Raw genomic sequence first — 15,754 nt, forward strand, 5'->3', positions numbered from 1 at the left:
AACCACTTAACGAACGCCGCATGTAAATTTACGTCGGCAGAATGGCACGGACAGGCAGATGTACGTGCCTGCCTTCCTGTGGGTCGGGACCCCCCATCCCTCCCCCCCCCCCGGTACATGTGGCGGTCGGTAAGCCTCTGGGAGCGATCTGGGATGAGGGGGCGGCTGTTCGTTTCTGGCCACCCCCTCGCAATCGCTCACAGCCAATCTCCTTCCGCCGAAGGACTTCCTCTGCCTGTGTAAACACAGGCAGGAGGAAGTGATGTCATCTCTCCTCTCGGCGGTATTTTCGTTCGGCGAGAGGAGAGAAGACATCACAAAGTGAGTTGCACCAACAGCACACATACACAGTAACACACAGCACACTTAACCCCCCCCCCCCCACCCCCCGATCACCCCCCCCCCCCCCCCCAGCCCCCTGTCACAGTGTCACTGATTGCAGTGATCATTTATTTACTGATCACTGCATTTAGTGTCAGTGTGACAGTTAAAAGTTGCAGGGCAGTTAGTCTTGGGTCCAGTGTAGCCCCCTACCCCCCCTAATAAAGGTTTAACCCCTTGATCACCGCCCTAGTTAACCCTTTCTCCCCCTATTGCCAGCGTCACTAAGCGATCGTTTTTCTGATCGCTGTATCAGTGTCACTGGTGCCGCTAGGTAGCTAGTTAATTTTTGAGGTCTGCCGCCAGGTTTTTCTAGCGTTGGGTACCCCCATAAATTTTCTAAATAAAGGTTTTAACCCCTGATTGCCCCTAGTTAACCCTTTCTCCAAGAATTGAGATAGGCAGTCATAAATTAAAGGCTGTGTAAATTCCAGAAAATGTACCCTAGTTTGTAGACGCTATAACTTTTGCGAAAACCAATAAATATACGCTTATTGCGATTTTTCTTTTTTTACTAAAGACATGTGGCTGGATACATTTTGGCCTAAATGTTTGACTAAAATGTTGTTTATTCGATTTTTCTTATAACAAAAAGTAGAAAATATCATATTTTTTCCAAATTTTCTGTCCTTTTCCGTTTATATCGCAAAAAATAAAAATCGCAGAGGCAATCAAATACCATCAAAATAAAGCTCTATTTGTTGGAAGAAAAGGACGCAAATTTAGTTTCGGTACAACATTGCATGACCGCGCAATTACCAGTTAAGCAGCGCAGTGGCAAATTGTAAATACACCTTTTGGTCCTTTAGCTGCATATTGGTCCGGGGCTTAAGTGGTTAAAGCGACGCAGTGCCGAATCGCAAAAACTGTCCAGGTCCTTTAGCTGCCTAAAGGTCCAGGTCTTAAGTGGTTAATGAGGAGAAAATTAATTTAAATGATTTTAGCAAATGGCTGCAATGTAACAAAGGGTGAAAAATGTAAGGGGGTCTGTATACTTTCCATACCCACTGTATGTGACATTATTCACTTAAATAGGTATATAAGTGTTTTCAATATACCTTTGATCAATACCTTACTTGTATTTTAAAGTGGATATACAAAATCCTGAGCGTATCGTTAGAGAATTTTTTCAATTTTATTTGTCCTTATACAATCAGCGTGATGGGTTAGATTCTTCCAAAGTTGAAGCTTTCTTTCATGACATTAACCTGCCCAGATTGGCGCAGGACCATGTTGATCTTATGGAAGGAGCAATAACGGGCACTGAGGTTAGGGCCGCCATAAAGTCCCTGCATCCTGCAAAAGCTCCGGGACCAGATGGTTTCTCAGGCCATTATTACAGGAAGTACCAGGACATTCTTGTTCCTCACCTATGCGCTTATTTTGACAAAAGTCCTAGCTCTTAGATTGAATACCTTCCTCCCCCGTTACATTCACCCGGACCAGGTGGGTTTTGTTCCTAATAGACAGGCGTCGGATCAAACCCGTAGAATTTTGAATTTGATCTCGGCCATCCTATCTGATTGGGATGGCGAAGGACCTAGGAGGGGTATGATACTCTCATTAGATATTCAGAAAGTGTTCGTCTCCCTTTCTTGGGATTATCTATTCGATGTATTGCATCGTTATGGATTCGGCAAACGCTTCCTGACCCTCCTCCGAACGTTATATGGCGCTCCGACGGCCTCCTTGATGCTTCAGGGGTATTTTTCCCAATCTTTCGCTATTGAGAGGAACTAGGCAGGGATGTTCGTTGTCTCCCCTTTTGTTTGTCCTGGCAATAGAGCCGCTTGCTATAAAAATTCGGGATTGCCAGGATGTACGGGGTATAGTTGGCGGCGGATATGAACACAAATGCTTGCTTTTTGCGGACGATTTGTTGTTACCTTTAACTTCGCCGATTACGTCTCTTCCCAATTTGTATGCGATACTTAATCCATTTTTGGTAATATGCATTAAGGATGCATTAAGGTAAAAAAAACTTTTACCTTAACAACACCTTTAACTTGATTTCATCTCTTCAAACGCTATACAGGAGAGATAACCCAGCTCTTTTTAGGAAGTTACTGAGGATCTGGCCAAGTGGCAAATTTACCCTCCATCGTGGTTTGGCAGACTTCACTCTATTAAAATGAACGTCCTCCCAAAGATAATGTATCTGTTTCGTACGATACTGATAGCCTTGATACACAGTGATTTGAAAATGTTGCAAAGGAAAATCTTAGTTTGTTTGGGGGGATAAGAGGCCTAGGGTAAATAAGCTGGATGGATCTGATGAACCAGCGGATGCTGAGAAACACGTCATCCTATTGGCTGGCCTGAGTCCCCACGTCACTTCCGGTCGTACGACGGTACGTTGCGTTCCACGCTGGAATGCACGCCGCTTTGAAGCAGCGTCCACGGCTCCTTGATCTCCTGTGGTTCCCTAAAGGCTCCCTAATGTTTGGATTTCAATCTCCTACGGTCCCATGGTATGAGACAAGCCAGTTTGAACCCCTGTAGCTGCAGATGACACCCTGTGACACCGGACCAGCCTTTTGCCCTATCTTGCCTGTGTTCTCACTTTGTTTGTGAGTAACCAATTTACTGTTTACGAAATTACTTTTAATTAAATCCTTACTTACTGCACTTAGTTTGGCGCATTTCCTTCTTGTTTGTATATATCTTTCAGAGTTCGCTTCTGCTTCAGGATTTTGCTGCCGCTAGTGTTATTGGACTTTTATTGGATGATTATTCATTCATTCATTTTAATATTCCCTTTCCGTTTGTTTTCTCCTGTTACTGACATGGACCTTATGATGTGTTAATTTTACCGATTGTCGATTGTGCTCTTTAAATCATGCGCCATCTACCTATATTTATTACATAGGGTAAATAAGCGCACTATGTTTAATCTTAAACGTAAAGGGGGCTTGGGCCCAGCTAGCCCAACTTTCCAGATTTCACTCTAAGCGATCGCAAGCGATATGGATGATCATGGAATCTTACTCCTGTCGTCCGCATCAAATATCCCATATTATGTGGCTTCCGCTTAAGGATAGACCCACTATATTATGCCCGTCTTTTTGTCTTTCTCCTTGGATATTTGGGATGGAGACTCAAGAACCCATAATTTTAAATCTCCACACTCCCCATTGGCACCTTTAGTGCAGAATAGTGCCTTTACCCCGGGCCTCGATCCTCTTGCTTTCAAATGGTATACAAACAAGGGTTTGCTACGTATAGCAGACATTTGTGACTGGGGGGGTGTGCTTAACGAGCAAGCTATGCAGGAAAAATATCATATGCCATCGGTAGAATGTTATAGATACGCCCAATTGCATCATTATGTGCAGGCTCTGGCTCTTTTGGGATTTCTGTACTCAATATGATAGACTCAAAGGTCATATTTCCGAGATATACGCAATGTTGATGAGCTCAGACCAAATTGACCTATATGCTCCAGTGGGAGGGAGATTTGCAGGAGACGCTAGGCTTGGAGGAATGGCACAGGTTGTCAGACACAGCGTCCAGATCGCTTATCAATGCGTCTATAATAGAAGCTAATTATAAAGTGTTACTTAGATGGTATATGGTGCCGACTAGGCTTGCTACCTTTGTACATGGAGTTACCCCCAAGTGTTTTAGAGGCTGTGGCCAGACTGGAACCACCTACCATATTTGGTGGACTTGTCCTAAAGTTTGGATCAGGATCTATAATTTTATATACTCTTTGACTCAGTTGAATTTGGTTAAATCTGCAAAACAGACTCTTCTGGGTGACAGGGTTGCGAAGGCCTCTAAGGCCCAAAGGCGGCTGCTTACATTTCATTTTTATATCGGCTAAAATTACAATCGTTAGAAATTGGCGCTCCACAGCCCTGCCATTCGATCAGTTTAGGAGGAAAATGTCCTGGCTGATGCTAAATGAACGCTTGACGGCACTGGTACAGAACAAAATTAAGTCATTTCATAAAGTCTGGGACCCATGGCTTGGGTACCTTACCAACGACCTGAGGACACTGGCGATGTAGTTATGATCCTATTTGCTGGATTTTGGGGTCCTGGTCGGTAGCTCTCATGTTTCTCTTTTCCTTTTCCTTCTCTTCCTTTTTCCCTTATTTCTCTTATAAGAGCTCTCCAACACTGGCCCTTTTTGCTCAGATGTCGGCATTAGCGGGAAGATGGGCATACAATTTTACGCCCAAAGACTCTTGCCCTGCGGGACTTGAGATCCCTGGGATACGTACTGCTAGTTATGTTGTCCCTAAAGGGCTACCCCTAGGGTGATATCCTGTTTTTTTTTTCAGAGTTTGTGTGTATTTATATTTTTATAACTTACTGCATTATTTATATGGTATATGTATGGGTCTCAGATTGCGTTTACTAACGCTGTTGGAGATGTTGAAACGCTTTTGTACTGTTGTATACATCTTTTAAATCTTTTCAATAAATATCATTGAATACTAAAGTGGATGTAAACCCGAAACATTTTATTTTTTTGATGTCACAATATATGGTATAGGATTTCCTATCATCTGTGCCCAGTCTTGCCACACAGAGTTAATCCAGCTTTGAGCAATTCTCTTTTATTGTTCAGTGAGATAAAACGGACAAACCGAGAAAAACCTGTGTCCGTTCCGCCCACTTGCTGTGAGTGCTTTTCTCGTGCACTAGCCTGAGACATGCGCATCCTGTGTAATAAGCAGGGCTGTGGAGTCGGTAGATAAATGTTCCGACCCCGACTCCTCAGTTTTATGTACTTCCGACTCCCCGACTCCGACGACTCTGTATTAATATGCGAATGTATTTTATACATTCCTTGAGGGAAAGAAACGCAACCTACCACAGTACTACTGGCTGGGAAGCCAACAGTCTACTGTATTGCACAGTTTAAGCAAAAGACAAACACAATGAAAACAACGTTTTTTTATTCTAAAACATGATTGAAATGACATGAAAGAATCCCATAGTCATGTTTAAAGTTTAAGCTAACAATCGGAGTTTACAAGTTTTTATAGCCTTAGCTAAATGACAGCAGTTTTTCCAATGGTTTACAGCTTCAGTCTTGAACTATTGGCCCTCCATTCCCTTCACTTATACAAGTGTCTCACTCTCTAGTCCTGCAAAAAACATATTTATTTAATCCCTTATCAGTGAGAGGCTAGGTTACACATGGACGCTGCGTTCCCTGTAAAAGCAGAACACAACACTATGGAAAGTATAAGTATTGCCGCTTCTAATTGTGCATTGTGTGCCATATAGTGAAGCACATGAAAAGCATGCTTCTTCACGGTCACTTAATGTGTTCGTTTTGCGGGTTACGTGAGGCACTGCATGCATTGGTCTTTATTCTTACAGTAGAGAAGTCATTAATTATAACTTTTTGTGAATTGGGACATTTAAACTTGCTTTTTTTTTTATTTATTCCAATCTAAATTTAGTCGGAGTCGGTGCATTGTTTGCCGACTCCGACTCCAGGTACCCAAAATTTACTCCGACTCCTCGACTCCGACTCCGACTCCACAGCCCTGGTAATAAGTTCACAATTCACATCCCCCTCCAGCTCTCCCAGGATTGGCTGCCTTTCCTGTGTTTTGACTGGATGTTTCTCATCATGGGGTGTGATCCACAGATCAGGGTGACAAAGAAATGTATGCTGCAGTAAACGGCCAGCAGAATATACATAGACAAGTGATTAGGGGGGACATGTATTTAGTCCAAGCTGGGCAGAGTAGAAGCTTGAGTGATCTTATTATTGTTATATTGCAGTGTGTGTGTGTGTGTGTGTGTGTGTGTGTGTGTGTGTGTGTGTGCGTGTGTGTGTCTGAGGTCACCTGATCACAGTTGCAACATTCCTTTTCATCACCAGGATGTGTTATGTGGGGAAGGGGTGGATTTTTCACTTTTTATAATTGCACCCAGTGAGGCTGAATGAGCTTAGGGCTGGTTCACATTAGTGCGCTGTGCGAGATTGCATGTGATTAGCACAGCACTGCAGCGCAAATCACATGCGACGTCCGTGCAGTGCGATTTCAGAAATACAGATGGTATGGCTATCGCAACACATTCGGACCAAAATCGCACAGGACCCTTTGTTTGGTCCGCACCAGAATCGCATGGTTGTTCACACCTATGCAATGCGATTCATGTCCGATCTGTCAGTTCGCAGTGCAATATGCAAGCTGAAATTGTATGACACTCCCCAGCAGTTTGCATTTGGCAGTGTGAAGTGCCGTGCGATGTGGGAACCCGCAGTGGATTCGCAGGGTTCACGAATCGCCCCAGTGTGAACCCAGCCTCAAAGCATACAGCCTACAAATGTCACCTGACTGCTCCCACCAAGGCTTGGTTCGCACTGGTGCGATTTTTGTACTATTGATGGGAGGGTGGGGTTTTATTTTTTAAATATATTTTTTCACAGAGCTTTTGGGAAAGGGGGTGTGGGGATGGGGCAGTGGTTGGTGTCGGTAGGGCAATGGTCGGTGGCTGTGGTCAGTGTCAGTGGGGCAGTGGTCGGTGTCAGTGGGGTAGTGGTCAGTGGACATTGTCAGTGGGGTAGTGCTCTGTGTCGGGGTAGTGGTCGGTGTCAGTGGATGATGTCAGTGGGGTAGTGGTCGGTGTCAGTGGACGATGTCAGTGGGGTAGTGGTCGGTGTCAGTGGGATAGTGTCAGTAGACTATGTCAGTGGGGTAGTGTCAGTGGACGATGTCGGTGGGATAGTGGTCGGTGTCAGTGGGGTAGTGGTCGGTGTCAGTGGGGTAGTGGTCGGTGTCAGTGGGGTAGTGGTCGGTGTCAGTGGGGTAGTGGTCGGTGTCAGTGGGGTAGTGGTCGGTGTCAGTGGGGTAGTGGTCGATGTTAGTGGGGTAGTGGTCGGTGTCAGCGGGGTAGTGGTCGGTGTCAGTGGACGATGTCAGTGGGGTAGTGTCAGTGGACGATGTCAGTTGGGTAATGTCGGTGAGATAGTGGTCGGTGTCAGTGGACGATGTCAGTGGGGGGTAGTGTCAGTGGACGATGTCAGTGGGGCAGTGGTCGGTGTCAGTGGGGCAGTGGTCGGTGAGGTAGTGATCAGTGTCAGGGTAGTGGTCGGTGTCAGTGGTCTTGGGGCTCTGGACCGCGTCGGTATGGGGGGGGTTGTGGTTTCAGCTGTTGTGTTGTTGTTTTTTTTCAATTTCATTTTTTTATCTTTTTTTTTATCAGCCCTTTGGTGACATGTCGGGGGTCTAAACAGAGACCCCTGACATCTCCAATTTGAGACAGAGAAAGGGACAGAGGACAGATTCCCCAGTCCTTTTCTCTACATTGAAAATGAATGGAGAGAAGACAGCGGCTCTTCTCCATTCATAAACTGAAGCAGAGTAACACACAGGTTACTGTGCTCAGTTATCACAGGACACACATCGATCGGTAACGAACGCTCTGTGTGTCGTTCAGAAAAGAAAGGGCTGGTAATTGACATACCAGCTCCTTTCTCCGCTCACCATCCTGACAGATCACCTGCCTCCCCTCGAAGCCCGCTGGAGAGGGGAGGGAAGCCGGCGGGGGACGAGCAGAGGAGGAAGACACAGCGGTGGGGGAATGAAATCATGACTCCGCCCACCAAGCGCCGATAACTGACCCGCCCACTGAATCTGCTGTTTTTGAGGGCTTCTAACTGCTAAATGGGACATATTTGACAGCTAAGTATACATGCAGGAGGCATATATATCCTTATAGTTCAGCACTATGGCAGTAGTTTATAATTGATGAGAGTGGGCCAGATTCACAAAGGTTAGCGGATCTTTAGATCCATGTAACCTATGTGTTTTAAGATCCGCCCTCGCAAGTTTGTGAGGAAAGTGTCAAATTCACAACACACTTACCTCCAAACTTGCGACGGCGGATCCTAACTCCCCCGGCGGAATTCTAATTCCGCGGCTGGGGGAGTGTACTATTTAAATCAGGCGCGCTCCCGCGCCGATTTAAATACGCATGCGCCGTCCGGGGAATTTCCCGGCGTGCATTGCTCCCACTGACGTCAATAGGACGTCAGTGGTTGCGAGGTGAGCGGGACTTGCGGCACGCGTGTTCGTGAATCGGCGTACGCAAACGACGTAGGAAATTTCAAATTCGACGTGGGAGCGACGGCCATACTTAACAATACTTACCCCTGCTTTTAGCAGGGGTAAGTATACGACGGGTACCGCGCTACGGAAACGACGTAAGAACACAGCGTCGGGTCCGCGTACGTTCGTGAATTTCACGTATCTCGCTGATTTACATATTATTCAGTGTAAATCAGCGGGAACGCCCCCGGCGCCATTTTTAAATCCAAAAAAAGATCCGACAGTGTAACACAGTGTGACACTGTCGGATCTCAGCCCTATCTATGCGTAACTGGTTCTATGAATCAGGTGCATAGATAGGACCAGTAAAAATCAGAGATACGATGGTGTATCTGTAGATACACCGTCGTATCTCTTTGTGAATCTGGCCCAGTGTGTATACATCTACTTTAAGTAATACAAGACATTTCATTTGGTCTTATTTGAAAAAGCCCCTTTTGTTTTGTGGCTTAATCCTGGGAATACTAATTTATGTTTGCAGGCTCCCTTGAAACAAGAGCTCCTTACTATTCTCTTATCTTGTTTATTTTACTAATAGGTAGATTCACCTACATTGGTGTAACTTTAGGACGGCCTAGCCTGTTTAGGCTACACCGCTGTAAATTGACTAGGCTAGTAGTGATTTTCAAACCACTTACCTGCTAATCTACGGCGGCGTAGCCTCAAACGAGCGGGCGTAAGGGCGCCTAATTCAAATGACTTGGAGGGGGGCGTGTTGTATGGAAATGAGGCTTGACCTCACGTTTTTTTGACACTGCGCATGCGCCGGGCGACTACATTTCCCAGTGCGCATTGCGGCTAAGTACGCCGTACGGGCCTATTGATTTCGACACGGACGTAAACGACGTAACTCCCGATTCGCGGACGACTTACGCAATTGACATAAAAAATTCGAACCTCGCGGCGGGAACGGCGGCCATACTTTAACAATGTTATTCCACCTCATAGGTGGAATAACTTTAGGCCGCCTAAGGCCTTACGGAAACGACATTAATCGACTGCGGCGGGCTCGCGTACGTTCGGGAATCGGCGTAAAAGTTAATTTACATAATCTATGCCGGCCGCAATGGAAGCTAAGATAGAACGGCGCAAGCCGGCCTATCTTAGCTTTGTTTAAGCGTATCTCTGTTTGAGCCTACGCTTAAACAAACGCCGGCGTAGATTCAGAGTTAGGTCGGCTTATCTACTGATAAGCCGGCCTAACTACTGATAAGCCGGCCTAACTCTTTGTGAATCTACCTATAAGTGTCCAAACCTTTTGAGTTATAACCTGGGATACTGGTATAGAACAGACTAAGGCCCAGATTCACGTAGGGCGGCGTAACTATGTGCGGCGTAGCGTATCTCAGATACACTACGCCGCCGTAACTTAGTGAGGCAGGTCCCGTATTCTCAAAGAACTTGCGCCCAAAGTTATGGCGGCGTAGTGTAACTGCCGGCGTAAGCCCGCGTAATTCAAAGTAGGCTAGTGTGGGAGTGTTTTATGCTAATGAATCGTGATTCGACGTGATTGACGTTTTTAACGAACGACGCATGCGCCGTCCGTGAACGTATCCCAGTGCGCATGCTCAAAATTACGCCGCAAATAGTCAATGCTTTCGAAGTGAACGTAACTTACTTCCAGCCCCATTCACGGACGACTTGCGCAAACTACGTAAAATACGACGCTGTTAGTATGTTTCCGACGTCCATACCTAACATGACTTACCCCTGCTTTATGAGGGGTAACTTTACGCCGGCGTATGTCTTATGTAAGCAACGTATCTTGCTCCGCCGGGCGCACATACTTTCGTGAATCGGCGTATCTAGCTAATTTACATATTCGACGCGGAAATCTACAAAAGCGCCACCTAGCGGCCAGCGTAAATATGCAACTAAGATACGACTGTGTAAGAGACTTATGCCGCTCCTATCTTAGCTGAATTTATGCGTAACTGATTCTAAGAATCAGCCGCATAGATACGACGGCTCTCATTCGGACTTACAACGGCGTACATGGCGATACGCAGTCGTAAGTCCTTTGAGAATCTGGGCCTAAGTGTTCAAAATCTTTGAATTACAACCTAGGGAGTCTGGCATAGATAAACCCAGTCTCTCTGCAAGAGATAAAACCGTGGTCTATTCATGAGCTACAGTCAGGTCCATAAATATTCATGAGCTACAGTCAGGTCCATAAATATTGGGACAACACAAATCTAGTCTTTTTGGCTCTATACACCACAACAATGGATTTGAAATAAAACTAACAAGATCTGCTTTAACTGCAGACTTTCAGCTTTAATTTGAGTGTATTTACATCGAAATCAGGTGACCGGTGTAGGAATTACAAACGTTTGTATATGTGCCTCCCACTTTTTAAGGGACCGAAAGTAATAGGACAATTGGCTGCTCAGATGTTCCATGGCCAGGTGTGTGTTATTCCCTCATTCTCCCATTTACAAGGAGCAGATAAAAGGTCCAGAGTTAATTTCAAGCGTGCTATTTGCATTTAGAATCTGTTGCTGTCAACTCTCAATATGAGATCCAAAGAGCTGTCACTATCAGTGAAGCAAGCCATCATTAGGCTGAACAAACAAAACAAACCCATCAGAGAAATAGCAAAAGCATTAGGTGTGGCCAAATCAACTGTTTAAAACATCCTTAAAAGGAAAAAATGCACCGGTGAGCTCAGTAACACCAAATGACCCGGAAGACCACGGAAAACAACTGTGGTAGATGACCAAAGAATTCTTTCCCTGGTGAAGAAAACACCCTTCACAACAGTTGGCCAAATCAAAAACACTCTCAGGAAGGCCAGATTAAAGTTTACCAAACAACATCTAAAAAAGCCTTCACAGTTCTGGAACAAAATCCTATGGACAGATGAGACCAAGATTAACTTGTACCAGAGTGATGGGAAGAAAAGTGTATGGAGAAGGAAAGGAACTGCTCATGACCTCATCAGCGAAGCATTGTGGTGGTGGTAGTGTCATGGTGTGGGCATGTATGGCTGCCAATGGAACTGGTTCTCTTGCATTTATTGATCTGACAAAAGCAGCAGGATGAATTCTGAAGTGTTTCGGGCAATATTATCGGCTCATATTCAGCCAAATGCTTCAGAACTCATTGGACGGCCCTTCACAGTGCAGATGGACAATGACTGCGAAAGCAATTAAAGAGTTTTTTAAGGGAAAGAAGTGGAATGTTATGCAATAGCCAAGTCAATCACCTGACCTGAATCCGATTTGAGCATGCATTTCACTTGCTGAAGACAAAACTGAAGGGAAAATGCCCCAAGAACAAGCAGGAATGGGAAGATAGTTGCAGTAGAGGCCTGGCAGAGAGAGCATCACCAGGGATGAAACCCAGCGTCTGGTGATGTCATCGCGTTCCAGACTTCAGGCTGTAATTGACTGCAAAGGATTTGCAACCAAGTATTAAAAAGTGAGTTTGATTTATGATTGTTAATCTGTCCCATTACTTTTGGTCCCTTAAAAATTGGGAGGCACATATACAAACTGGTGCAATTCGTACACCGTTCACCTGATTTGGATGTAAATACACTCAAATTAAAGCTGAAAGTCTGCGGTTAAAGCAAATTTTGTTTGTTTCATTTTAAATCCATTGTGGTGGTATATAGAGCCAAAAAGATTAGAATTGTGTCGATGTCCCAATATTTATGGATCTGACTGTATAAACTTTAGATTTAAACTTTAGAGGGAAAATGGCTGCCCTCATGTCATTTGAAACATATACAGTATAATTATAATATAAAGGCCTATATATGTGTATGTATGTATGTATGTATATATATATATATATATATATAATTATTTTTAACCCCAAATGTTCTGACAAACCACTTCAGCCCCAGAAGGATTTATCTCCTTAATTACCAGGCCATTTTTTGCGATACAGCACTGTGTCGCTTTAACTGACAAATGCGGAGTCGTGCAATGTTATACCCACACAAAATGTATGTCCCCTTCCCACAACTGGAGCTTTTTTTTGGTGGTATTTGATCACCTCTCTTTATTTTTTGCGCTATAAACAAAATAACTGACAATTTTGAAAAAAAAATAATTTTTTACTTTTTGCTTTAGTTATTTCGTTATCAGTTTAGGGCAATGTGTTTTCTACATATTTTTGGTAAACAAATCGCAATAAGTGTATATTGATTGGTTTTAGTTATAGCGTCTTCAAAATAGGGGATACATTTATGGCATTTTTATTTATTTTTTTACTAGTAATGGCAGCGATTTTTAGCGCAACTGCGACTGCCACGATCAGACACTTTTGCCACTTTTCTGGAACCAGTGACATTTATACAGCGATCAGTACTATAAAAATGCAGTGATTACTGTATAAATAATACTGGCAGGGAAGGGGTTAACACTAGGGAACGATCAAGTGGTTGAATGTGTCCTAGGGAGGTTTTTCTAACTGGGGGGGGGGGGGGGGAGTGGACTGACGGAGTACAGAGAGATCGCTGTTCCTAATCACTAGGAACAGACGATCATACTGTACTCCCTGACAAAACGGGCATCTGCTTTGTTTACACAGGCAGATCCCCGTTCTGCCTCTCTGTGGAGCGAGCGACAGGGCCAGCGGATATTGCGGCTGCGTGCCCACTGTATCTATTGCACAAAGTGCCATACTGGTATGGCGTTTTGTGCAATAGAGCCAACCTACCGCAATACTGCAGCGGCTGGTCAGTAAGTGATTAAAGAGAAAGTAAACCGCGATTTTTCATTTTTATGTGCAAAATTACAGGAATAATATGCTAGTATGCATTGCATGCCATCACATTATGTGAAACTTACCTGAAAACAAAGTCCTTGTCACCTCCAAAGACCACATTCATCTTCTCCCTCCACCCTGTCCTGACAAGGAGTACACTGCTTGATTGGTGAGTGTTTTTTGGCATTGGGCTCCATTTTGTGCAGATTTGTAAGTCTTTTACCTAGTCTTCTGTTTGTACATTCTCCATGTATTACCAGGTTGATGTTCAGACCTCAAAAAAACACAATGATTGAGCGCACTCCCTATAAGTATCTATATGAACAATACATGGCATATGGTAAATAGAAAGGGAATGGAGGGGGAAACAAAAAGGGGAATGAAATAATTTGTATCAAGCAATAAAATAATAAAGTGCTCTATGGAAATACAATAGTCCAATTCAATAATGTCCACAGCACTGTATGAATAATGCCTTGCTTAGGTGGCAGCCAGCTAGCAGATGAAGCAATCTGTAGAAGGACAAGAAACACAATGCAGCGCCTTCTAAGCGTAGCAGGTAAGTTTAATGTTGGCAAAATCGTTAAAACATATAAAAAGCCTACTCACAATACAGATGTAGGTGAAGGCATAACAAAGTAAGGAGTATCATCCGCGAATCATCAGGAGCCTGATGAAGAGACTTGAAAGTCTCGAACGCGCGCACCTCCCGCGCCCAGAAGTGACTTCCAACGCAGCACACAGTGGAGATCTGACCCCTTCTCGTTAGTTCCGAGGGCGCTCTGGTTCCTGCCGCCGCCGCTGCACAAGCAAGGACAGCTCCATATGCCTGCACGAGGGTACCTCGTCGTCTCCGGGAACCCCGCGGATGATACTCCTTACTTTGTTATGCCTTCACCTACATCTGTATTGTGAGTAGGCTTTTTATATGTTTTAACGATTTTGCCAACATTAAACTTACCTGCTACGCTTAGAAGGCGCTGCATTGTGTTTCTTGATGTTCAGACCTCATCTGATGCCAGCTGTGAGTGTAAAGTTCTTCAGGCGACACTTTAAGATGCAGGGGGTTGCAAGTTCTATTTCTTTTTTTTTTTTGCGTGGGCCTGTTAGTTCCATGTTGCACCTTGGTTGATTTACATTTTGACATCACAACAGTCTCTTAAAGTGGTTGTAAACCTTTACATACACCCACTGAAGTGACTACTCAGGTGATACAGAATTGATGCAAATCGTCCTACATAAGTTGTACCTGTTTTTCTGCAACCTTTTTTCCTCTACAACCTCCAAAAGCTCACTTGCTACACAGTATTTTGCAGCGGTTGACGGCAGGGGGTAGGGATTAGAGGTAATCTGAAACCTGAGGAACGAACACCCACCTCTCCCTCTACACAGTCTCATAACTAAACATGCACAGCTGAGGCTATCAAACACTTGCTGTTTGCTGGCGGGGTGGTGTAAGCCATCTTCCTGGAACCTCTAGTGTCCCCATGGAGTGTCAAAGGTAACTCATTCAGAGAGAAGTGGAATGACAGAGCGGGCAGAAGTCACAGTAGGGAATCAAGGCAAGTACACACTATAGAAGAATATGCTTTGTTCACTTTTTCATTTCAGAGGTTTACTGCCGCTTTAACCCCAGTGTCCCAGTGTGAAAATTAGGATTTTTGTACTTGCCATAAAATCTATTTTTCAGAGTTTTATGGACACTCCTTGTACCTTTTTTAAATCTTGGATCTTTCTCTTACTATGCTAGCCTACAATTTGTTTGCCAGTGTCCAAATCATCCTGCAGGCGAAAGTATACCCCAACAGTGTCTAAATTCCTGTGTCCCTGAATGAACTCCAAGATACAGATTTTACTGTAAAAAAAAAAACTTTTTTTTTTTTATATCTAGAAATTGTGCATATTTTTTGATTTGTTTGTATTCTCTTTCAGTGGATACACCAGGAGTTTAAGCTTTCTGACAAGGAACAAGAAATCCCACCTGATGCTGTGAGAAATCAGAAGCTTCACTGTTTGCCATACATGAAACGTGGCTTTATTATTGGGGTCTTTGTAGAGAATATGACTTCTGCCAGTGAGTTCTATATTCGTTGCTACAGCAAAGACACATCTGAGAAGCTGGAGGACCTGATGATAGAGATGAGGTGTGAAATTACTTTGGAATTCACTTGATCTATAATTTTAAACTCCAGTTGCCAGATAAGTTAAAATATTTTGGGCACAAACATATTTTCATTTAATTAATGTCATGCTAAATGTTTGATATAACATTAATTTTGAACTGCAGACACCTAGGTGTGCCCTACAGTAAGTGTTAATCAGTCATTTTTCCTGGATTCTGGGGACATGCATTATATAAAAAACAGACTCCTGCCTAAGTTGATGCTTAGCCCCACCGCTGCCAGATTTAAGCCCTGATCCCTCTATTCAGAAGTTCAGTAGCTGAGGCTCAGTGTTTAATCTATTAGGCTCTGGTATTGTCTAGTTGAAAGTTGGCGAGGGCAGTATTTAGTATCAAATTAAAGAGGAGATCCAGCCCCCCATGAAAACTTAAGTCGGCATCTACAAAT

The 15,754-nt window shown here is 44.1% G+C and overlaps 1 protein-coding gene across 1 annotated transcript in view; it reads left to right on the top strand.

Moving 5' to 3' along the window:
* The window catches only part of TDRD5 (tudor domain containing 5), a 336,334-nt gene that overhangs the window by 145,261 nt on the left and 175,319 nt on the right, over positions 1–15,754 (top strand). Inside the window, exon 9 of the mRNA XM_040359954.1 lies at positions 15,117–15,328. Coding sequence (XP_040215888.1) covers positions 15,117–15,328 — 212 coding nt within the window. The remainder of the gene's footprint in view (positions 1–15,116; positions 15,329–15,754) is intronic.

The sequence above is a fragment of the Rana temporaria genome, chromosome 7 (assembly GCF_905171775.1).
Source record: "Rana temporaria chromosome 7, aRanTem1.1, whole genome shotgun sequence".
Lineage (NCBI taxonomy): Eukaryota > Metazoa > Chordata > Amphibia > Anura > Ranidae > Rana > Rana temporaria.